Source organism: Scyliorhinus torazame, chromosome 4 (assembly GCF_047496885.1).
Source record: "Scyliorhinus torazame isolate Kashiwa2021f chromosome 4, sScyTor2.1, whole genome shotgun sequence".
In the NCBI taxonomy this organism is placed as follows: domain Eukaryota; kingdom Metazoa; phylum Chordata; class Chondrichthyes; order Carcharhiniformes; family Scyliorhinidae; genus Scyliorhinus; species Scyliorhinus torazame.
In genome coordinates, this window is record NC_092710.1 from 118213727 (window position 1) to 118239368 (window position 25642).

General features: G+C 49.4%; 1 protein-coding gene across 4 annotated transcripts in view; it reads left to right on the forward strand.

The window, feature by feature from the left end:
- fbxo16 (F-box protein 16) overlaps positions 1-25642 on the forward strand; it is a 109172-nt gene that overhangs the window by 75966 nt on the left and 7564 nt on the right. For 3 of the 4 annotated variants that reach the window (XM_072498545.1, XM_072498548.1, XM_072498546.1), the window contains 2 exons: positions 78-180; positions 14915-15140. In XM_072498545.1, the coding sequence (XP_072354646.1) occupies positions 78-180; positions 14915-15140 (329 nt within the window). The remainder of the gene's footprint in view (positions 1-77; positions 181-14914; positions 15141-25642) is intronic. The other variant, XM_072498547.1, reaches the window with a different exon arrangement.

Consider the following 25642-nt stretch of genomic DNA (forward strand, 5'->3'; position numbering starts at 1 on the left):
ATCTGCATTACTCTCTATTGATTCTGCATACCGTGTCTTGAACATATTTTTGAATGGGGGCTGCTTTATTTTTCCAGAACGAAGGATGGAGGTGGAGCCACCCCAGCACTTGCCCGCCAGGCTCGTGAAAGAAAGAAGCAGCAATCAGCAAACTACAAGATGAGGAAAGCAAAATCATTGGTATGCTTGCTAATACTGCCTTCCTCAGCTTTCTTTAAGGATCTTAAAGGAGGTTAAAATTGGTCTTTGAAGAAGTAGACCATGGTGAAGTAGCGGCTCACTTTATTCTGCACTCATTGACTTCAGTTGAAAAGGAAATTGGGCACAGGAAAATACAGGCTCTCATTTCTGGCTATTGGCTTTCTCCCATTTTTGGCAGAGTCCAGTTTTACTCTCGGTTTCCTGCCGAATGATATCAACTTCACAGTCACTTTTGCTAAATTCTTAAGCAGGGTCAGCGTTGATGTTTTATTGATGAGATTCATGTATTTAGATTTTCACTGCCAGTGACTTCCTGTTGTTTACAATGGGTGGCGGGACCCAATTTTCAGAGCTGCACTGATTGCACTGGTTCCTTCCTCAGCTGACACATGCATTTGTCTACCCGACAGCTCGCAATTCCAAATGTTGCTTGCTCGGAATTGAGAAAAGGGCCTTCATTGCTAGGAGGCAGCCCTTGAGGCAAGAATAACTTCCCTGCATCACAATCCAAAGAGCTCTCAGGCACTAGTTTCCCAGAGTTAATCTCCAAGGTGTGCAAATAATTTTGAAGTTATCACCAATATGATGCCAGTTCTTCTTTTAACCACAGCTTGTTGAATCTCAAAGAGTCATAGATGTTTACATCATGGAAACAGGCCCTTTTTCCAAACTTGTCTATGTCTCCCAGTTTCTATCACTAAGCTAGTCCCACTTGCCCGCATTTGGCCCATTTCCCTATATACCCACTCTGTCTATGTAAGTGTCTAACTTTTTTAAAGGAAAAAAATTGCATCCGCCTCTACCACTGCCTCTGGCAGCTCGTTCCAGATGCTCACCGCCCTCTGTGTGAAAAAACCTTCCCTCTGGTCTCTTCTGTATCTCTCCCCTCTCACCTTAAACCTATGCTCTCTAATTCTAGACTCCTCCAACTTTAGGAAAAGATGTTGACTATGTACCTTATCTATGCTCTCATTATTTTATAGACCGCAATAAGTTCACCCCTAAGCCTCCTACGCTCCAGGGGAAAAAAAGGTCCGAGCCTATCCAGCCTCTCCTTATAACTCAGACCATCAAGTACTGGTAGCATCCTCGTAAATCTCTTTGACACTCTTTCTAGTTTAACAATATCCTAGGGTGACCAGAACTGAACATAGTATTCCATGTGTGGCCTTACCAATGTCTTGTACAACTTTAACAAGATGTCCCAACTCCTATATTCAATATTCTGACCAATAAAACCGAGCATGCTGAATGCCTTCTTCACCACCCTGTCCATCTGTGACTCCAATTTCAAGGAGCTATGAACCTGTACTCCTAGATCTCTTTGTTCTGTAACTCTCCCCAACTCCCTACCATTAACTGAGTAGGTCCTGTCCTGATTTGATCTACCAAAATGCATCACCTCACATTTATCCAAATTAAACTCCATCTGCCATTCATTGGCCCACTGGTTTAATTGGTCCTGTTGCAATCTTATATAACCTTCTTCACTATCCACTATCCACCAATCTTGGTGTCATCTGCAAACTTACTAACCATGCCTCCTACATTCTCATCCAAATCATTTATATATATCACAAATAACAGTGGACCCAGCACCGATCCCTGAGGCACACCGCTGGTCACAGGCCTCCAGTTTGAAAAACAACCCTCTACAACCACCCTTTGGCTTCGGTCGCCAAACCAATTTTGTATCCAATTGGCTACCTCACTCTGGTTTCCGTGAGATTTAACCTTTTGCAACAATCTACCATGCGGTACCTTGTCAAAGGCCTTGCTAAAGTCCATGTAGACAACAAAAGAGAAAATGCTGGAAAATCTCAGCAGGCCTGGCAGCATCTGTAGGGAGAGAAAGGAGCTAACGTTTCGAGTCCGATGACCCTTTGTCAAAGCTAACAGACAGAGAAAGTGGGAAATATTTATACTGTGGAGTGAGAATGAAAGATGAGTCATAGCCACAGAAACCCAGGGAAACCGGGTGCTAATGGCCACGGAAACCAAGGGGGAGAGTGCTAATGACAGTCCCCAGAGAGAACAAAAGATGTGAAAGGTCAAACAGCAGGGAAACTAACATCAGAGGATGAACTGTAGATGTGGGGGGAGGGGAAGGGAAAATACAGTTAAAATGAAATGGGATGAAAACAAATGGGTCGAGGTGGGGTAGAGCTGATCACCTGAAGTTGTTGAATTCGATGTTGAGACTGGAAGGCTGTAGCGTGCCTAACCGGAAGATGAGATGTTGTTTCTCCAGCTTGCATTAAGCTTCAGTGGAACATTTCATCAGGCCAAGAACAGACATGTGGGCATGGGAGCAGGGTCTTTGATTAAAATGGCAAACAACCTGAAGGTCAGGGTCCTGAATGCGCACAGACCGAAGATGCTCAGCAAAGCGATCACCCAGTCTGTGTTTGGTCTCTCCTATATAGAGGAGACCACATTGGGAGCAGCGAATGCAGTAGACCAAATTGGAAGAGATGCAAGTGAAACGCTGCTTAACCTGGAATGAGTGTTTTGGGCCTGGGATGTTAAGTGTGGAAGAGGTAAAGGGGCAGGTGTTACACCTTCTGCGATTACATGGGAAGGTGCCATGGGTGAGGGAGAGGTACTGGGTATGGTGGAGGAGTGGTCTAGATTATCTCGGAGGGAACGGTCTCTGCGAAATGCTGACAGAGGGAGTGAAGGGAGGATGTGTTTGGTGATGGCATCACGCTGCAGTTGGCGAAAATGGCAGAGGATTAGAGGCTGGTGGGATGAAATGTGAGAACGAGGGGGACTATCCTTGTTCTGGGAAGGAGGGGAGGGGGCGAGGGTACTACCGCGGGAGATGGACCGCACACTGTTGAGGGCCCGGTCAACAACTGTAGGTGGGAAATCAAGGTTAAGGAAGAAGGAACACATTTTCGAAGCACCATTTTGGAAAATGGCATCATCATAGGCAACATCGATTGCACTGCCCTCATCTACCTTCTTGGTTACCCCTTCAAAAAACCCAGTCAAATTCGTGAGACATGACTTTCCCCTCACAAAGCCATGCTGACTTTCTCTTATTAGCCCTTGCCTATCTAAATGCCTGTAGATCCTGTCCCTCAGAATACCTTCTAACAATTTACCCACTACAGAAGTAAGGCTAACCGGTCTGTAGTTCCCAGGCTTATCCCTACAAGCTTTCTTAAACAAGGGCACAACATTTGCAACGCTCCAATCTTCAGGCACCTCTCCTGTGGCTGTTGATGATTCAAATATCCCAGCTAGGGGGCCGGCAATTTCCTCCCTAGCTTCCCACAACATCCTGGGATACATTTTATCAGGTCCCGGGGATTTATCTATCTTTTTTTTTCTGTAAATTTAGAGTACCCAATTATTTTTTTCCAATTAAGGGGCAATTTAACGTGACCAATCCACCTAGCCTGCACACCTTTGGGTTGTGGGGGCGAAACCCATGCAAACACGGGGAGAATGTGCAAACTCCACACGGACAGTGACCCAGAGCCAGGATCGAACCTGGGACCTCGGCGTCGTGAGGCAGCAGGGCTAACCCACTGTGCTACCCTGGGATTTATCTATCTTGATGCACTTCAATACCTCCAGCACCTCCTTCTCTGTAATATGTACACTCCTCAAGACATCTCTTTTTATTTCCCCAATTTCCCGAACATTTGTGCCTTCTCAACAGTAAATACTGACAAGAAATATTCATTTAGGACTACTCCCATCCTCATGGTTTTACAATTTCCATTGGCGTTGTCTGAGCAAAGAAAGGAAATAAAGGTTACCAGTACAGTACAGATGTGAGCATCCATTCGGTCCATTGAATTCATCTTTCCATTTTGACCTACAATTCCAGCATCATCCAACTAGTTCTTCATTGGTTCTATGGTTTGTACCCATGACTATAACTGGAAAACCATCCCAGTTAGTGCTCTCTACTCGTGTTCCCGTCCTGTAGTCACAATTTAACTTGATTCTGTCTTTTCTAGTCTACTTGGTATCTTACGCGATATCTTACATGCCTATACTGACTTCCCTCATTTTAAAAAAAATATTTGCTCTTGGCATGTGAGCATCACTGGCAAGGCCAACATTTACTGCCCATCCATAGTTTTTCTTGAGAAGATGGTAGTGGGAAGCCTTCTTGAATTGTTGCAATCCATATAGGTGAACTACAGTACTTTTTTCTGCAGCAAGTGCCCTTTGAAATGGCTTAGCAAGCCAGCTAAGAATCAACCACATTGTTGTGGACCCAGAGTCATGTACAGGCCAGACCGGGTAAGGATGGCAGATTCTGTTCTCTGAAGGACATTAGTGAACCAGATGTTGTTTTTTAATAACAATCCAGTAGTTTCATGAGCGTTATTAACAAGACTATCTTTTTTAGTTTAGCTTTATTAATTAATTTAATATAAATTCCCCCAGATGCCATGATAGTAATTGAACTCACATCTCCAGAGCATTAGTCCAGGCCTCTAAATTACTAGCCCAGTAACATCATCATGATCTTACCATCCCCCTCCTATCAAGTAGAAACAGCCAAAGTCCTTTTATCCTTTCCTTAGCATCCTGGCAGGGATCAGTCTTGTATTTTCTGTGCAAGGGTTCCAGGGTCCATAATTTTCCCGACCGTCTCGGTGACAAAAGCTGGTCAAACTGCAGCACTAAAACACTGTATAATTTCTGTGTGCCGGCCTTGGATTTGTTCTCTGCTCTGACAATATCTCTCACCAATCTATCTCCTTTGTTGATTGCTGCTGCTCCACAACAATCAGATGTGGTATGCGCGGAGTTCTACTGTTACTCCCATATTTGAAGATTCTCCCTCAGTTAGTTAAACACCTTTCATTCAGCAAGGATTTCCACATTTATTTTCGTATTTTTATTTTATTTTGGATAATTTGATAAATGGACAATTTTGAAGTACAACTTGCTGTAATTGCTGTGTGGGATGGTGGGGAACGTGATTTTGATGTGGGTGAAAGGAGGGCAGAGTGAACTCACTACGCAGATACCTAATCAATATTGATGGTCAACCCTAGTACCATATTCGCATGGAGATGCCCCAGATTCTAATTAGAGGAAGTGGGAAATTTGGTGGTTCCTCAGAGGAGCCAAGTCAGTGGAGGGTGATGTTTCACCCTGGGGTACAGACTGGAGGTTCAGAAGGCATCTTCTGAATGCTGCCATCTGTGCCACCTTTGGAGTGGGCACCAGCAGTTCCACCTTCTGGGACATGAAAACTGCATGCGATTCCCATTGTAGATGACAAGAGTCTTGGTTGCCTGCCCAAAGGCCTCAATCAAAATAGCAGTGGGCAGAAGCAGAGTAGGAAATGAAATTAAATGAAAATCGCTTATTGTCACAAGTAGGCTTCAAATGAAGTTATTGTGATGAGTGGGTTTCAAGCAATAATGCTTCCTAGTATTGCATTTTGCACAAGTGCAGAGAATAGTCATCATAGAAACAGAAGTAGATGATTCAACCTCTTGATCACATTCTGCCATTCAATTTAATCATGGCTGAATTATAACTCAAATTTATCCAGCTTTGCTCCTTATCCCTTCATACCTTAGTTCAATAAAAAATTACCAATCTCCGTCTTGAAAATGATTGCTGGCACCCACAGCCTTTTGGGGAAGACCATTTCAGATTTCCATTATCCTGATTTCCAAATGCCTAGCCCTAAGCTTGAGATTGTGCTTTCTTGTTCCGGCTTCCTCTATCAGAGGAAATAGTTTCTCCCTATCCACGCTACCAAATCCCTTTATCATAGGGGCAGCACGGTGGTGCAGTGGTAGCAAATTTTTATTTTTTTCTTAAATCCCCTTTTTCATTTTGAATACTTCAATCAGATCACTTTCCAATTCTCTAAATCAAGTGAAAACAACTCAAGCTTAAGCAATCAATCCTCAAGTTATAACTCTTTTAGCCCTGATATCATTCAGCTAAATAAGGCCATACTCATCCTGAAGTACTGTGCCCAGAACTGTACGCAGTACTCTAGATAAGTGCTCTGTACAACTGAAAGAGCATTTCCCATCCCTTGTATTCTAGTCCCGTTAAGAAAAAGACCAGCATTCCATTAGTTATTGTGGTAGTATGCATTAGGTGTCATGTGGGACTGTGAAGCCGTGATGTCATTGGCTGACAGATCCCAGGTCCTGGTTGGCTGTTGACCTCTAGCTCCGCCCTGAAGGCGGAGTATAAGAACCTGGAGTTCTCCCCCGCAGGCCAGTCAGCTACTGAACTGCGGGGAACAAGTCACGCTTAATAAAGCCTCATCGACTTCATCTCTATTCGTCTCTCGTGAGTCTTTGTGCGCTACAGTTATCAAATAAGCAAATTCCCCAAATTCACTTTCTAAAACACTGATTTGAAAGCATTTTTCTTGGGCCATGCAAAACTTTGTAGCACACATGGGAATGTTGGGACCAAAGGGACAATCCTCTGCCACTAACACTGGCATCTGTCGGCACAGCACCATTTATCAACACCAGCAGGCAGTGCCTGTTTACCTACTCATTCAAAGTCCTTAAAAATACGTGAAGCTTACTGGAAGATATCCTTGACTCTGGAACAAGCATATATTCACAAGGACCAAGGAGGAGGATGTAGGAGGGAGTTCCTGACTTGTGCTCCTATAAATGTGAACACAACAGGCCGAGTCTAGATGGGTGGTGTGAAAGTATTCTTCCCACCCCTGGAGGCCAATTGCAATGCTAGAATGCAGTGGAGAGTCTGAATGCTAGGAAGATTAACACCATTTGCTGTATCAGCTCTTAAGCTTGCCAAAATTGGTGGTTCTCAGCCATCTAGTGACAGTTTTCCATTATTGCACCTCTGTACTAGTGAGGATAACAGTTTGGTTTTATTTTGTTAAAGACATTAATATAGGTCTATAACTCTAGGTTCCCCAGTGTCACATTTAGGGGGTACCACAATGATGCGTTGGGACTGGGAAATTCCCACGTAAGTGTTTACCCGATATGGTAGTCAAGGAGGAGTCAGGAAAGGAGAGTCAAAAATGGTTTCTTTTCAACCCTTGGTTTCGGAAAAGTATACACAAGCAACAGTCCAAGTGCCAGCCAGGACTATTCTGGCACCCGCCTCCTACCTGGGCCGGCTTTTATCCTGTGGAATTAGGGAGCTCGTACTCCACGAGGCGTTCAGGGAGATTAATCGGGTCGTCCCCATGGGTCTTGTGGGGGTTATAACACCCAGCAATTGTCCAGACGTGCTAACTTAATCTGGACAATTGCGCTGGGCAGGGAACCATCTGACAAGAGCAATTAAAATTGCTAAATTAGGATGTTTCTGCCAGTTTTAGCTTGATAGTTACTCTGAAAGAATTAGAGGAGAAAAACCACTTCTAACTCCAGAGTAACTATTTGAAAATCCCAGATGCAGCTTTACACAGGACATATCCCACAAACATGACCCCCCAGGTGAGTGCCAGTCCAGCGGCCTGACTCCGCCCCAGCCCGACCTGACCGGGGCCCAACCGCCCTCCCCCCCCGCCCCCTCCCCAATTCCCCCACCCCCCCCCAATGGTAGGGATTTCCACATTCTTACCATTATTTGGGTGAAGAAGTTCCTTCTGAATTCCTTGTCGGATTTTTTGATGATATTCTTATATTCTTTTATTAACAATCTTGAGTTATGATCTTCCCCAGAAGAGGAAACATTCTCTCTGTAACCACTCAATCCAAACCTTTCAAAATTTTAAAGCCCTCTGTCACAGCTCAACCTTCTTTTTTAAAGAGGGGAGAGCCTGTCAATCCTTTCCTGATATGTGAAACCACACATTTCAGGTATCATCCTTGTAAATGCTCTCTGCACCTTCCCCAGTACCTCAATACCCTTATGATAAGGATATTGACAAATGACAACCAGAACTGTATGCAATATTCTGCTGGTCTAACCAAGGTTTGATAGAGGTACAGCATAACTTCCTACTTTGAATTCTATCCCTCTAGAACTAAAGCTAATACTTGATTTGCTTTTTTTAATGGTCTTGTTAACCTATGGCGCACTTTTATTGATTGATGTATTTGCACTCCGAGATCCCTTTGTTTCTTTCCTCCAGACTTGCACCTTCCAAGTAGTGAGTAGCTTCCCTATTCTTTCTTCCAAAATGTACAACCTCACAATTATATGTAGTGTTGAACTTAATTTATTCACCCTGCCAGTTTATTAATGTCCCCCTGTAATTTGTTGTCTTTCTCCTCAGTATTGACGTTCCCTCAAATTTGGTGTAATCCGTGAATTAAGTAATTGTGTTTTTGATTCCAAAGTTCAAATGTAAATTGTGGAACAGCAGTGGTCCCAGCAATGATCCTTGTGGAACACCATTCCCTACCTTCTGCCGCTCTGAATAACTCACACTCTTTGCTTTCTGCTTTGAAGACAACTAGCAATCTGTGCTGCCATTTGTCCTCGGACTCCGCATTCTCTGACCTTATTTATTATTCTATTATGGGGCACCTTATCTCAAGCTTTTTGGAAATCCAGATAAACTACCCTCACTGCATTACCATTGTCTACTCTCTTTGTTACCTCCTCAAAAATTCAATAAGGTTAGTGAAGCAAGATTTACCCTTTGGAAACCCATGTTTTCTATTCATTATTATGGGTGTAATTCAACGGACAAGTTTCTAAGTGTGATTTCGGGCGGGTTTGGCTGGGTGTTTCCAACCAGCTTTGTTGGTGACATCCACACCATTATTTCCCCACACGTTGTCAATTTTTTCAGCTTTGGGGAGTTTCTCCCCCGGTCCAGCCCACAATTAGGGCGCGATCTTCCAGCCTCATTACACTCGTGCTCAAGTGAAATGAGGCCATTGAATAGTGTGAGAGGCCAAAAGCGAGAACCGCGCCAGGCGCCAAACAGTTTGTGATGCAACCTGCCCACTCCCACAGGCGAAATGGGGATCTCGCTGTAATGAGGCGAGAAACCAGTTATCACCACATAAGCCATACAATTAACAAGAGCCACCCCTTATCCAAAGGCGTCCCTTCATTCAGCGGCCTCCCCAGCAAGTGCTCACGCTGGCGCCGATTCGTACTCCTTTTTAAAAACGCGAACCTGGCAGAAGGGCTTCTATGGGGAGCTGAGGAGGTGAGTAGCCATCTTTGCTCACAGGCAAAGAGCCCGGGGGCGCTGGGTTTTCTGCCCCTGTACTCGGTGGGGAATGGGGGAGCCTCAGCTGGGGTGGGGGACCCTCCACAGGGGTGGGCCGCCATGGGAGGATGAGGGATGCTGGGCGGGGAAACCGGGAGGTAACCGCTCGCTACACCATCATGCCAACCTCTGGATCATGTGTACCAGTTCTGGCGACAACCCTTGTCGCGGCTTGTCTGCCCTACCGACGACACATAGCCCCCATTGGCTGCCGTGGCCTTTGGCTGCGCGGCTGAAGACTATCGCTAATAGAGAATTGGCAATTGGGATTAAGTGAGCACTTCACATGACCCAAGTGTATTCCCGTGGGTGGGTGGGCCATTTACATGTGAGAGTCATTGCCTAGCATCCCAATCAGACGCGGTAGTGTGCCAAAACACTACCGGAGGCAACACCTCACACGCAGCAGCCAACATCTGAACATCCAGGGGTTGGGACACAACTCCCGGGGCATGTCCACGACTGGAGGGTGGGTGAGTACCGCGTATCGGGGGCCATGCCCGGTCCGGTTAATGTTGTAAGTGGGTGTCCGGAATACAGGGTGTGGAGCCTGGAGAAGGGGGCCCGCTGCGGCCAGGAGTATGTGGATAGGGCATTCCGGGTAGGGGCGAGGGAGGAGGTTGAATCAGTAGTGGAATGAAGGGCCTGGCATGGGAGCCACCGCTGTTTGTCAGTTGAACACCCCTCTCCTAATTCTTTACAGATATTGAACGGTATGGCAAGGACATTCGATGCAGAGGTTGTCCTCGTGGTGCTGGTGCTACGCGATGTGGCCAGACGCCGATGAAGGCGGCAGCAGAAGCGCCTGCAGATGCTCGAGCAGGCGGCCAATGTGCGGACCCCCCCCCCCCCCGCCCATCAGGCCAGGGAGGGACCCAGAGGGGGAGTTCCGCGACGGCTCACGGTGTACATGCGTCGCTGGTCATTCAAACAAATGATGGACAGCGCGTGCCGCAGGAGGCTCCGCCTCAACAAGGAGACGGTGCGACACCTGTGCCATCTCCTCACGGATTTGGCACCACGTGGAAGAGGAGGAGGATACCCGGTCCTGGTGGTCGTCAAGGTCACTGCAGCCCTGACCTTTTACACCACTGGATCATTCCAGGACTCGAGTTGGGACCTGTGTGGTATCCCACAAGCCTACAGGTGCATCCAGCAGGTCATGTATGCCCGGGCGGAAAATTACTTTGACCTGGACCAAGCCCAACAGGATGCCCAGGCAGCAGGTTTCTCCGCCATTGCCAGAATGCCCCAGGTCCAAGGAGTCATAGATGCCACACATGTGCCCTGAGCTCACCAGGCCATCTGGGGGTGCCCTATGTTAACAGAAAGGAGTTCCACTCCCTCAACATACAACTCGTCTGCGATCACCAGATGAAGGTAATGCACATGTGTGCATGCTTCCCAGGGAGTATGCACGACAGCTACATCCTGGGGCAGTTGGTCATCCCTGCTTTCTTCGAGGAGCACCCCATGATGGGCGGCTGACTCTTGGGGAATAAGGGGTATCCGCTGAGGACTTGGCATATGACGCCAGTACGAAGGCTGTGTACTGAAGCACAGACCCAGTACAACGAGGCTCATGTAGCCATCCGGGCTGTCATTGAGCGCTGCATCGGATTCCTCAGATGTGATTCCAATATCTTGACCTCTCCGGTGGTGCACTCCAGTACACCGCCCGGAGGGTCGCCCGCTTTGGTGTGGAACCTTAGGCCCAGCCGGAGGCTGCAGGACAGGCGATGGCGTTGAGGGTCCGGCAAGCCTGGAGGGCCAGGGAGGCCCCCATACTCGCATCGCTTCACCTAGGACGTGGCCTGGTATGTCATGGCAACCGTACCCACCCAAACCCCCATTTCCCACCCTCCCAAGGTATGTGTCACATCAGTCCAGGGTGCTGGAACTGTCTCGGCACTGTCCGCAGGTCAGTGTCGAGAGCTGAGCGCCGGTGCTCCTCAATCTATGCCACAGCCTGACCCCTGCCTGTCTGCTGCGTGATCACCTGCAGGCGGTGATGCATTGCGGAAGAAAGTGACAGAGGCACCCTGCTGGTTATGCACAAGGGTGTTTATTGTTCAATATAGGTCCCCACTCTCCCAATAGTACAGCCCTCCCACCCCCTCATCCCCCACCCCCCTCAACCCCACCCTCCACATCCCCCACCCTCCACACTCCACCTGACAACCTACCTCTGCGAGGTAATCCCCCCTCCCCCAGTGTCCTCAATGACCCTCGATGTGCTTTGCCCTCCCAGCTCTATCACTATGTCTAGGTGCCTCCCCAGGACGCACATCTGAGGTGGAGACAGCCAGGTGTTTCCCTAGTCCTGTTGTCTTTGATGCCCCTGGTGGCTGGCCTCGGGGGGCTCAGGGGCCGGAGGACCCCAGTTCATCTGTCGATGGCATATGCACAGCCGTACCACTCTCATCTGTCGATGGCATATGTACAGCCATACCACCCTCCTCTGGCACTGGAGGCCAGTCCTCCTGGTCACACCCCCCAGCTTACTGCTGCCACCACCTCGTCCCTGGCAGCACTGACTGCCTTGTTGCTCACCCTCCTGGCCTCCCTCAGCCCTGGCCCTTGGCAATTCGACCCTGGCACCTTGGTACCATGGAACTGGCACCCTGGCAGTATCACCCAGACACATTGGATGTGCCAGGGTGGCAGTGCCAAGGTGCCAACCTGGCAATGCCAGGTGCCTGAGGGAGAGCCAGGATGCCACTCTGCCCTGCCCCTGACCACCCAGGGATCTCAACTGGCCTGAGAGACCCCCAGCTGCTGTTCCGCCTGGTCCACGTTTGTGTGGACCAGTACTAAACAGTGCCCGTGTGACCTCTCGCTGAGGTGGTGTTTATGACCCGGGAGGTTGTTAGATAGGGCACCCATCTCGTTAATGAGATGGAGATTGCCCATAGTGGTGATAATCGTCGTCTTGCCACGTCCAAGCGAGATTTGGAACCCGCCAACGGGAGCGGGCCAGTTTGATCGCAAACCGGACGGCGGCCAGCACGGATCCCGATTTCGGCCTCCCTCATGATCGAACCAACGCGCACTGATCCACGCTGGGTGCGGCGCAGCCGTTAAATTTCGCCCTATGTTTCTAGTTTCTAGGTGTTCTTCTTTCCTTTAGTAAGAACTCCATTATTTCTTCTACCGCTGATTGGTTTATAGTTCCCTGGATATAGTAATTACATTAGCTATCTGCTAGCCCTCTGGCACTATATATATTTTCAAATAAATTATTAATTACGAATAGCAATGCCTCTGCTATGTCTTTCCTAGATTATTTTAAAATATATAGATTCAATTCACCCAGGGGTTTTATTCTCTTTGATGTTTGTTTCTTTAATATATCCCCAGTTTTATTTTAAATGCACTTATCTGATTACTCTTCTCATCATTCAATATCATGTCTACATATCCTATCTCCCTGGTGAATACTGAAACAAAAGAATTATTTAATATTCGTGCCATCTGTGTTAGCTATGGCATTATCCTTCCTACCCTTAATGATCCTATTCCATCACAGCCTTCCTTTTTTATTGATGTGCCTGTGAAAGATTTTCTTATTTTGTTTTATATTCCTTGATAATTTAATTTCATAGTTCCTCTTTTTTCTTCGTAATTGTTTTTTGACTCCTCTCCTAACCTTTTTGGATTCTCTCCTATGATGCTGGCTATGTACTTAACGTATACATACCTCTTTACTAACCATCAGTTGCTCCATTATGTTTTTATTCATCCATGGAGCCCCATTATTATTTAATGATAACAGAATGTATTCTTACTGAGCTCTTTTGAGCACAGTTTTAAATATTTCCCATTCTAGTTTTACATCATTTTTAAAAATTCATTCATGGGATGTGGGCATAATTGGCTAGGCCAGCATTTATTGCCCATTCTTAATTGCCTTTAAGAAGGTGGTAGTCAGATGCCTTCTTGAAGTGCTATGGTGCAGGTACACCCACAGTGCTGTTATGAGGGAGTTCCAGAGACAGTAAAGGAATGACAAGCTATTTCCATGATGTGGAGATACCGGTGTTGGACTGGGGCGGGCACAGTAAGAAGTCTTACAACACCAGGTTAAAGTCCAACAGGTTTGTTTTGAATCACTAGCTTTCGGAGCACTGCTCCTTCCTCAGGTAAATGAAAAGGTGGGTTCCAGAAACACATATATAGACAAAGTCAATGATGCAAGACGATACTTTGAATGCGAGTCTTTGCAGGGAATTAAGTCTTTACCGGTCCAGACGGAGCGACTGGAGAGAGAGATAATCACAGGTTAAAGAGGTGTGAATTGTCTCAAGCCAGGACAGTTGGTAGGATTTCGCAAGCCCAGGTAGATGGTGGGGGGTTAAATGTAGTGGGACATGAATCCAAGGTCCCGATTGAGGCCGTACTCATGTGTGCGGAACTTGGCTATCAGTTTCTGCTCGGCGATTCTGCGTTGTCGCAGAATATATTTCCAAGTCAGGATGGTGAGTGGCTTGGAGGGGAACTTCCAGGTAATGGTGTTCCCATGTGTCTGCTGCCATTGTCCTTCTTGATATTGATGGTCGTGGGTTTGGAAGCTGCTGTTGAAGGAGCCTTGGTGAATTCCTACTGAAAATGAAAATGAAAATCGCTTATTGTCACGAGTAGGCTTCAATGAAGTTACTGTGAAAAGCCCCTAGTCGCCACATTCCGGCGCCTGTTCGGGGAGTGCACATCTTGTAGATCGTACACACTGCGGTCAATGTTCGTCAGTGGTGGAGGAAGTGAATGTTTGTGGATAACATGGCAAACAAGCAGGCTGTTTTGTTCTGGATGGTGTCCAGCTTCTTGGATGTTGTTGGAGCTACAGTCATCCAGGCCTATATAGTTATCCAGTACTCATTTTACTTTCCCAAGTTCCATTCTCAGCTCCTCAAAATCAGCTTTTCTTCAATCTGTTAACTTGATTCACTTCACACTTATGTCCTTCTCTGTGTTCATCTTAAAGTGTATTATATAATGACCACTATTGTATAGATACCTGAATAGGATCCATCTCTAGGGAGAAAAATAATTTAAAAGTGGGCATGTGATATGATGAGAGCATGAGAGAAGAAACTCCCAATTATATAGTGCCTTTCATGACTTCAGGATGTCCCAAAGTAATTTACAGCTGATGAAATACTTATGAAGTTTAAGAATGAAGAGTGTTGCGAAACACAGCAGCCAATATGTGCACAGCAAAGTTCACAGACACCAATAGGATAATGACCAGATACCCTGTTTTAGTGATGTTGGTTGAGGGTTAATTATTTGCAAGACACTGAGGAGAACTATCCTGCCCTTTGAGAAATGCTGTCGGATATTTTATATCCAACTTAGGGGTGCAATGAAGCATGTTACAATGCCTCAGATTGATCAATGCGGCATTTTATCTCTTTTCTCTCATCTGCTGACGATGCATTCTGACTATGCAGCCTGCCTTTCACGAGTCCCATTTGTTGTAACTATCTTCTGTATCTATTTTCAAACACTTCTGATTGTTTCTTGCCTTTGATTTGTGCTCAGATGTTCATGTCTCTTGACTTCAACTTAAGTCAGAAACGCCAAGTGCGCCCAGTCTGGGCATGTCAAGGTCCAGAGGCGGATTTTGTTTCCAAGGAGGAAGCCAAGGCACTAACTCGGAGTTCTGACTGGAATGCCGGGATTCGCCCAGCGCCGGTTCGACCTGCAATTCCAACAATGAGCGAGAGGGCGCAGAAAGCCTCGCTGCGGACCCAGAGGAGCAGCCCTTGTAAGTACAATGCTACTCACCGACATTACCTTTTCAGCCTTGCCTGAGCATCGCTGGTAATAACAAGTTTTGCAAACCATAACTAGTGTAGCGGCTGCAGAAATAGCAAGAAAAGAAAACCTGTGCATTTTGGGACTTCCGGTGGCGGCTGTGAAGGAGTAAGTCGCACATTTGGTGGCTCCCGCTCTGGTCGGACTTTTGGACCTTTGCCCCGTTTTTCTACCGGACTTGAATTGTAAAACGGATGTTAGTGGCAATTGTTTACTGAATTCTCACTTTGGTGCATGGAGAGAAGGACTAGAAGTTTTCATAAGGGCAGAAACAAAAAGATAGAGAAGGCTTGGGCTGTAGCTGCAACAGAAGACAGCATGGTTGAGGTTCGGACCTCTGGTTTGTCGACCCAGCAGTCAATGGAGCAGCTGATGCAAGTCATTCAGGAAGGCTTTGCTACGTAGAAATGGGACTGCTTGGACCTAACAAAAGAGTCGATTGAGCGGTTGGAGCATAGATTGGACGCCCAAGATCGGGCGATCCAGAAGGTGGAGAAGGCGCTGGCTGAGCAGGAGGAACATCAGACTGCGGTGGAGCTGGAGGTGGGGATGCTGAGGGACCAGCAGAAGAAGCTCCTGGAGAAGGTGGAGGACCAAGAAAATAGGTCCCGCCGGCAGAACCTAAGAATCGTCGGGCTCCCGGAGGGGTCCGAAGGAAAGGACACTGGGGCATACTTTACAGATATGTTTGTGAAGCTGCTGGTGGATGGGGAATTCTCCCGGCCCTTGGAGGTGGATAGGGCTCACAGAGCACTCGCGAGGGAGCCGCGAATGGGAGACCCCCCGAGGGCACTGGGGTGAGATTCCGCAGGTTCTCGGATAAGGAGCGCATTTTACAGTGGGCCAAGCAGACACGGAGCTGTAAATGGGACAATTGCATCCTGCGGATTTACCAGGACCTGAGTGTAGAGGTGGCCAGGAGGAGAGCAGGCTTCAACCAGATCAGGTCGATCCTTTTTAAGAAAAAGGTGAAGTTTGGACTGTTATACCCAGCCCATCTCTGGGTCACGCATGAGGATCAGCACTTCTACTTCGAGCCGCCTGAGGACGCGTTGGACTTTGCGAAAAAGAAGGGGCTGGTAATGGATTGAGAACTTTTGAACTTGGCTGCAACGTTCATGTTTTTGTGTTTTCTTTTTGTTTCTTTGTTTTTGGTAAAAGGTTTCTCGTTTTGCGTTTCATGGAAGATGTTTGTGATGCCGTTTGCATTGATTTGGAACCAGCGGTAGAGCTGAGTGAGTTAAGGTTTTCATTTGCACTGTTGGGGCATGAAGGTGTGCTTGTTTTGATCCTGATGTTTTTCTGTTGGGCAATTGTGTGGGGATTGTTTGATGTTGGAATTTGTTTGTATGAGCGGGGGGGGGGGGGGGGGGGGGGGGGGGGGGAACAATAGGTGGGAGACTATATGGCGCCGGGGATGGGGGCCACCAAGCTAGGTGGGCGAGCTAGCTCTCGGAAGCGCAGTGGGGAGGTGCATATGTTTGCTTTAGTAAAGGGGTTGGGTTACAGGGTGTTGTTACTAGGGGGGAGGTGAATGTTTTGCTGACGAGGGAGGGACTTGGGCTGAGGGACAGAGAGGAGGTTGGGGGCTGGGGCTGCCTGGGGATGGACCGGTCGAGGTGCGGAGCACGGGCTGGAGGCGGGCCTAAAAAAGGGGATGGCTGATCGGTGGAGGGGGGTGGCAATGAGCCCCCCAACTAGGCTGATCACCTGGAATGTTCGAGGGTTAAATGGGCCGGTCAAAAGGGCACGGGTGTTCGCGCATCTTAGGGGATTGAAGGCGGACGTGGTAATGTTGCAGGAGGCGCACCTTAGAGTTACGGACCAGGTTAGACTGAGGAAAGGCTGGGTCAATCAGGTCTTTCACTCGGGACTAGATTCAAAGACTAGAGGGGTCGCGATCCTGATCAGTAAGCGGGTGGTGTTTGAGGCGGGTAGAATAGTCTCGGATGTGGGAGGTCGGTACATTATGGTCAGTGGGAAGCTAGAGGGGGTGCAGGTGTTATTAGTAAATGTGTATGCGCCAAATTGGGATGATGAGGAGTTTATAAAGAGGATGCTGGGGAAGATACTGGACCTGGACTCGCACAGGTTGGTCATGGGAGGGGACTACAACGCAGTTATAGACCCTGGCTTGGACCGGTCAAGCTCGAAAATGGGCAGGGTGCCAGCAATGGCAAAGGAACTAAGAGGGTTCATGGACCAGATTGGGGGGGGGGGGGGGGGGGGGGGTGGATCCATGGAGATTTGGGCAGCCGAGGGTGAAGGAGTTCTCCTACTCACACGTGCATAAAGTGTATTCCCGGATTGATTTCTTTATTTTGAGCAGGGCCTTGTTGGCTGGGGTGGTGGACACGGGGTACTCGGCGATTGCAATCTCAGACCATGCTCCGCACAGGGTTGACCTGCAGGTTCGTAAAGATAGTAACCAGCGCCCGCTCTGGAGGTTGGATGTGCGACTTTTGGCGGATGAAGGGGTGTGCGAGCGGCTGAGGAAATGTATTCAGAGCTACCTGCAGGTCAATGACATGGGAGAAATTTCAGCAGCGGTGGTGTGGGAAGCACTGAAGGCGGTGGTCATGGGGGAGCTGATCTCGATCCGGGACCATAGCGAAAAGGTGGACAGGGCATAGACGGACCGACTGGTAAAGGAGATGCTACAGATTGATAGGAGGTATGAGAAGACCCCAGAGGCAGGGCTTTTAAGGGAACGGCGGAGGTTACAGGCGGAGTTTAGCTTGCTGACCACAGGGAGGGTGGTGGAGCAGCTGAGAAAGGTGAGGGGGGAGATCTATGAATATGGAGAGAAGGCCAGCAGAATGCTTGCACAGCAGTTTAGGAAGAGGGAGGCAACTAGGGAGATAGGGAAAGTAAACGACAGAGATGGGACCCTGGTTGGTGATTCAGTAGGGGTGAATAAGACGTTTAGAGATTCCTACAGCCGGCTGAAAAGGTCGGAACCCCCTACGGGGGCGGAGGGGATGAGGCACTTCTTGGAGGGGCTGAAGTTCCCAAAGGTGGACGGGGAGCAGGTAGAAAGGGCTGGGGGCCCCAATCGGGCTGGAAGAGATAGTGGAGGGCTTGAAGGCCATGCAGGCAGGTAAGGCCACGGGTCCGGACGGGTACCCAGTGGAGTTTTATAAAACGTCCTCAGGGATATTGGGGCCGGTGTTGTTGAGGATGTTCAATGAGGCAAGGGAAAGAGGGGTGTTGCTCCCGACGATGTCACAGGCAACGATTCCGCTGATTCTTGAGCGGGACAAGAACCCGGAGCTGTGTGGGTCCTTCAGGCCGATCTCCCTGTTGAATGTAGATGCCAGGTTGCTGGCCAAAATCTTGTCCTCCAGGATCGAGGATTGTGTTCCGGACGTTATTGGGGAGGACCAGATAGGGTTTGTTAAGGGCAGGCAGTTGGTGGCTGTTATAACCTGCCTACTTACCATTGGCTGGCGACTAATGACAATCCCACAATCCTGTGGGAGTATGAGCTTCCCCAGTGAGGGGGCGGAGAAACCATTAGTAAACTCCTAGTATAAATAAAGCTGGCCAGTTTAGGAACCAGCAGGAAGGAGTGTGCAGCAAGGGAGGTTGCTGCTGCTGTTATATATATATGTTATTGTAAATAAATGTTATTACTTTGTATCCTTAAAACTCGTGCTGGACTCTTCGTGGCCCTCACAAAACTGGCGACGAAGGTTAAAGTGAATAGCTGTCTACACTGCTGAAGCCACTTCCCTGGATTTTTGTTGGATACAGGTTGGAAGTTGTTTTCTATTATACCATGCCTCTGTACGGACGTTTGGATGTTTTCGATGCTGCGCTGGAAAGCTGGAACCAGTACACACAACGGATGCGTTACTATTTCCGGGCAAACAATATCACCGAAAACGAGCGCCAGGTGGTCATATTGCTCACTGCCTGCGGCCCGCATACGTTTGGGGTGATTAGGAGCCTTACGTACCCAGCTGCGCCGGACACCAAAACGTTTGATGAACTTGTGAATATAGTGGGGCAAGATTTTAACCCAACCCCGTCCACGATAGTCCAACGTTACCGGTTTAATACCGCTAAGAGGACCCCTGGAGAATCCTTTGCCGATTTTCTATCCAGGCTACGCAGGATTGCGGAGTACTGTGACTATGGTGAGACCTTGTCAGAAATGTTACGCGATCGTTTGGTTTGCGGTATTAACAATGCGGCCACCCAGAGAAAGTTGTTAGCTGAGCCAACATTGACTTTTCAACAGGCCATTCGAATAGTATTGTCCCGAGAGAGCGCAGAACGAGGAGTGCAGGAGCTACAGGGAATGGAAGTGCATGCCTTGGGGCGCAACCCCTTCCGTCCGAAAACGCCCCCCCCCCCGCACTCCTGCGGTACCTTGGGCGAGGCAACGTCCGGACCGACGCCAGTGGCCGTCGGACATTCCTCCCCGAAGGGAGCCTTCTCCAGAACCAATGGATGAGGAGCCATGTCCGTGGCAGACTTGTAGGCGCCGACCCCGTCGTGGACGGCAGTCCTGGGGGCGCCAGAGGCGCCGTCGTTCCGACCGAAATGGACCAGCCCAGGCACCATAACTGGGACCAGCCCAGGGGCCGTACCTTCCATGTGGATGAACCTGCGGCAACTACTCCTGAGGACGTGGAGACAGAGGACGACTGCCTGCAGTTGCATTGTGTGGCAGCTCCCCGTGTGGCCCCCACTAAGATGACAGTATGGGTCAATGGCCACCCGCTTGAGATGGAGTTGGACACTGGCGCAGCGGTCTCCGTGATCGCCCAGAGGACATTCGACCGCATCAAGCAGGGTATACAGACCCTTACATTAACCGACTCACAGGCCAGGTTGGCCACCTACACGGGGGAACCACTGGACATTGCAGGAACTACAATGACCTCTGTTGTTTATGGGCGCCAGGAGGGGCGTTTCCCACTTATCGTGGTGCGAGGCCATGGGCCCAGCCTGTTGGGTCGGAACTGGTTGCGCTATTTGTGGTTGCAATGGCAGCACATCCTCCAAACAGTTTCTGGAGGGTTGACTGAGGGGCTAGGATGATACCCAGATGTATTCCCGCCTGGTTTGGGGAAAATAAAAGGGGCCGTAGCCCGTATCCAAATCGAACCAGGAGCCACGCCGCGCTATTTCCGGGCGCGCCCAGTGCCTTACGCCTTGCTCGAGAAGGTAGAAGGGGAGCTCACTCGTTTGGAGAGTTTGGGTATTATCAGGCCCGTCCGTTTTGCTGACTGGGCAGCACCAATTGTACCTGTAATGAAGCCAGATGCCACAGTTCGCTTGTGTGGCGACTATAAACTTACAGTGAATACAGCTTCCCGACTCGACCGATATCCAATGCCTCGCATAGAGGATCTCTACGCGAAGTTTGCAGGTGGACTCTCGTTCACAAAATTAGATATGAGTCACGCCTACCTGCAGTTGGAGCTGGACCCTGCCTCCCGACCATATGTAACGATTAATACACACCGGGGCCTGTATGAATATACACGGTTGCCCTTTGGAGTATCCTCTGCCTGCGCAATTTTTCAACGTGTTATGGAGGGCATTTTGAGAGGTTTACCACGTGTTGCTGTCTACTTAGATGACGTTTTGATTACAGGGACGTCGGAGCAGGAACATTTGGAAAATCTGGAGGCTGTCCTTAGACGCCTCTCGGAGGCTGGAGTCCGTTTACGTCGCACAAAGTGCGTATTTCAGGCAAAGGAAGTAGTCTACCTAGGTTATCGGGTGGACCGCGAAGGTTTGCACCCCATCGCAGAGAAGGTGCGTGCAATTCAACAGGCCCCCGCCCTGACTGACACTTCGCATCTTCGTTCTTTTCTCGGTCTCGTAAACTATTACGGGAAGTTCCTCCCCAATCTGGCAACTACGCTGGCCCCTTTGCACCTTCTGCTAAAGAAAAATCACACCTGGGTTTGGGGTCAGCCGCAAGAAACCGCTTTCCGGCGGGTAAAGCAACAATTGTCTTCGCCTGGGTTACTAACCCACTATGATCCTGGAAAGCCTTTGCTCGTCACATGTGATGCATCCCCGTATGGTATTGGGGGCGTCCTGTCCCACAAGATGGAGAACGGGGCCGAGCGACCGATAGCTTTCGCCTCCCGCACATTGACTGCAGCGGAGAAAAAGTATGCGCAGATCGAGAAGGAGGGCCTGGCAGTGGTTTTTGCGGTGAAACGCTTCCACCAGTACGTGTATGGCCGCCATTTCACTATCGTGACTGATCATAAGCCTCTGCTGGGACTTTTCAGAGAGGATAAGCCAATACTGCCCATCGCTTCTGCACGGATCCAGCGCTGGGCTTTGTTGCTTGCTGCATACGAGTATTCTCTGGAGCACAAACCAGGAACCCAGATAGCAAATGCCGACGCACTGAGCCGATTGCCTTTATCGACCGGCCCCATGTCGACCCCCACGACCGGTGAGATGGTTGCAACCCTAAATTTTATGGACACCTTGCGTCACGCATCACAGATCCATGAGTGGACCCAGACGGAGCCAGTCCTGTCAAAGGTTCGGCACATAGTCCTGTATGGTGGGCAGCATAGACAGCTCCCAGGCGAATTGCGGGCATTTTCCTCCAAGCTGTCAGAATTCAGCGTGGAAGACGGCATCCTCTTGTGGGGGACGCGTGTGATCGTCCCGGAAAAAGGCCAGGAGCTGATACTAACAGACTTGCACAATGGGCATCCAGGTGTGACCAAAATGAAAATGTTGGCCCGGAGTTATGTCTGGTGGCCAGGCCTCGACACCGACATTGAGAAGGTGGCCCAAAACTGCTCCATTTGCCAGGAGCATCAGAAGCTTCCGCCGGCCGCGCCCCTACATCACTGGGAATGGCCAGGGCGGCCTTGGGCACACTTGCATGCAGATTTCGCAGGCCCTTTTCAAGGATCCATGTTCCTTCTATTAATTGACGCCCAGTCTAAATGGCTAGAGGTGCATAAGATGCAGGGGACAACATCCTGTGCAACAATTGAAAAGATGCGTTTGTCGTTTAGTATGCAGTTCTGGTCGCCTCATTTTAGGAAGGATGTGGAAGCTCTGGAAAAGGTGCAAAGAAGATTTACCAGGATGTTGCCTGGAATGGAGAGTAGGTCTTACGAGAAAAGGTTGAGTGTGCTAGGCCTTTTCTCATTAGAGCGGAGAAGGATGAGGGGCGACTTGATAGAGGTTTATAAGATGATCAGGGGAATAGATAGAGTAGACAGTCAGAGACTTTTTCCCCGGGTGGAACACACCATTACAAGGGGACATAAATTTAAGGTGAAAGGTGGAAGATATAGGAGGGATATCAGAGGTAGGTTCTTTACCCAGAGAGTAGTGGGGGCATGGAATGCACTGCCTGTGGAAGTAGTTGAGTCGGAAACATTAGGGACCTTCAAGCAGCTATTGGATAGGTACATGGATTACGGTAAAATGATATAGTGTAGATTTATTTGTTCTTAAGGGCAGCACGGTAGCATTGTGGATAGCACAATTGCTTCACAGCTCCATGGTCCCAGGTTCGATTCCGGCTTGGGTCATTGTCTGTGCGGAGTCTGCACGTCCTCCACGTGTCTGCGTGGGTTTCCTCCGGGTGCTCCGGTTTCCTCCCACAGTCCAAAGATGTGCGGGTTAGGTGAATTGGCCAATGATAAATTGCCCTTAATGTCCAAATTGCCCTTGGTGTTGGGTGGAGGTGTTGAGTTTGGGTAGGGCGCTCTTTCCAAGAGCCGGTGCAGACTCAAAGGGCCGAATGGCCTCCTTCTGCACTGTAAATTCAATGATAATCTATGATTAATCTAGGACAAAGGTTCGGCACAACATCGTGGGCCGAAGGGCCTGTTCTGTGCTGTATTTTCTATGTTCTATGTTCTATGTTCTATGGCCTCCCCGAGGTGCTGGTCATGGATAACGGCACTCCATTCACGAGTGAGGAGTTTGCGAGGTTCACGAAGATGAACGGCATACGCCATATCCGCACTGGCCCATACCACCCGGCTTCAAATGGGTTGGCAGAGCGCGCAGTGCAGACATTCAAAAGAGGCCTAAAGAAGCAGTCTTCCGGATCAATGGACACGAGACTGGCTCGCTGTTTGTTTACGTATAGGACCACCCCACATGCGGTGACTGGGGTAGCTCCCGCAGAACTCCTAATGGGCCGGAGATTTCGCACCTGCCTTAGTATGGTTTTCCCAGACATTGGCGCAAAGGTACTCCGCACACAAGAACGGCAGGGACAGGGATTTTCTCGGCATCAGCCGATTCAGCAGTTTGCGCCCGGTGACCCAGTGTCCATTTGGAATTTGGCTGGTGGTGCCCAGTGGGTTCCTGGTGTAATCTTTCGCCAAACGGGCCCTATATCTTACCAGGTGCAAGCCCAGGGTCGTCTCCAGCGCAAACATGTAGACCATGTTCGGTCCAGAAGACTATCCCCTCAAAAGATTCCCCACCCCTTGAGCTCATTTCTACAGCCGCAGAGACCAGAGACAAGGGAAGGTAGTCCTCACAATCTTCCACTGGTGCCTCACTCGAAGCCTGCGCAGGTCGTTACAGAACCGAATGGAGATAGAGACGCTGACATGATGGAGGCAGCAGACTCTGACTCCGAGATGGAGACACAGGACGCATCAGAGGGGGAACCCTCGGGTCCACGGGCCGTGGATGTACAACCGTTGCGCCGTTCATCGCGGAAGTGCCGGTCTCCGTCTCGTTACACGCCGCCTGATCCAGCGCCGCATGCAAATGGTGTCCGGCCTGCGGCAAAACGAGTCCGACGCCCTCCTTCGCCAGGGTCTTCGGTGGATTCCTTGGACTTTGGGGGGGGAGGGATGTTATAACCTGCCTACTTACCATTGGCTGGGGACTAATGACAATCCCACAATCCTGTGGGAGTATGAGCTTCCCCAATGAGAGGGGCGGAGAAACCATTAGTAAACTCCTAGTATAAATAAAGCTGGCCAGTTTAGGAACCAGCAGGAAGAGTGTGCAGCAAGGGAAGTTGCTGATGCTGTTATATATATATGTTATTGTAAATAAATGTTATTACTTTGTATCCTTAAAACTCGTGCTGGATTCTTCGTGGCCCTCACAAAACTGGCCAATATAAGAACGCTGTTAAATATGATCATGATGCCATAGGGATGTGGAGGTAGTGATCGCAATGGATGCAGAAAAGGCTTTTGATCAGGTAGAATGGGACTATCTGTGGGAGATACTGGGACGGTTCGGATTCGGGCGGGGCTTTATTGACTGGGTCAGGTTACTGTATCAGGCTCCTGTGGCAAGTGTACGGGCGAATAGGACATCATCGGACTATTTTAGACTGCACCGGGGGACGAGACAGGGATGCCCCCTCTCCCCACTGTTGTTTGCGCTGGCTATAGAGCCGTTGGCAATTGCTCTGATAGCCTCGAGGGGCTAGAGAGGACTGGTCCATGGGGGGGTTTTGCTCTATGCGGATGACCTGCTTCTGTACGCTTCGGACCCAATAGAGGGGATGGAAGAAATCATGAGGACTCTAGGGGAATTTGGCCGGTTTTAGGGGTATAAGCTTAATATGGGAAAGAGTGAGATGTTTGTGGTCCAGGCGAGGGGACAGGAGAGGCGACTGGGAGAGCTGCCGTTTAGGTTAGTAGAGGGAAGCTTTAGGTACCTAGGCATCCAAGTGGTGAGGGAATGGGACCGGCTGCATAAATTGAATCTGGCTCGGCTGGTGGACCAAATGAAGGACGATTTTCGAAGATGGGACAAGCTTCCGTTGTCTCTGGCTGGGAGGGTGCAAACGGTGAAGGTGATGGCCCTCCCGAGATTCCTATTTGTATTTCAGTGTCTCCCCATCTTTATTCCACGGTCCTTTTTTAAGCGGGTCAACAGAGTGATCACGGGCTTTGTCTGGGCGGGCAAGCCCCCGCGAGTAAGGAAGGTAATGCTTGACCAGAGTCGGGGAGAGGGCGGGCTGGCGCTGCCACATTTTAGCAACTATTACTGGGCGGCTAATATAGCCATGATCAGGAAGTGGGTGGTGGGGGAGGGGTCGGCATGGGTGCGTATGGAGGCGACTTCATGTAAGGGCACCAGTTTGGGGGCATTGGTAACTGCACCCCTGCCGTTCCCGCCGGCACGGTACTCCACCAGTCCAGTGGTGGTGGCGGCGGCTCTGAGACTTTGGGGCCAGTGGAGGCAGCATGTGGGAGCAGCGGGAGCATCGGTTTGGGCCCCAATCTGTGATAATTACCGGTTTGCGCCGGGGAGTATGGACGAGGGGTTCCGTTTATGGCAGAGAGCGGGGATTGTGAGAATGGGGGATATGTTTATAGAGGGGAGCTTTCTGAGTATGAGGGCATTGGAGGAAAAGTTTGGACTGGCGAGGGGAAACAAATTCAGGTATCTGCAGGTGCGGGACTTCCTTCGTAAACAGGTGTCAACCTTCCCACTCCTACCGCTAAGGGGGATTCA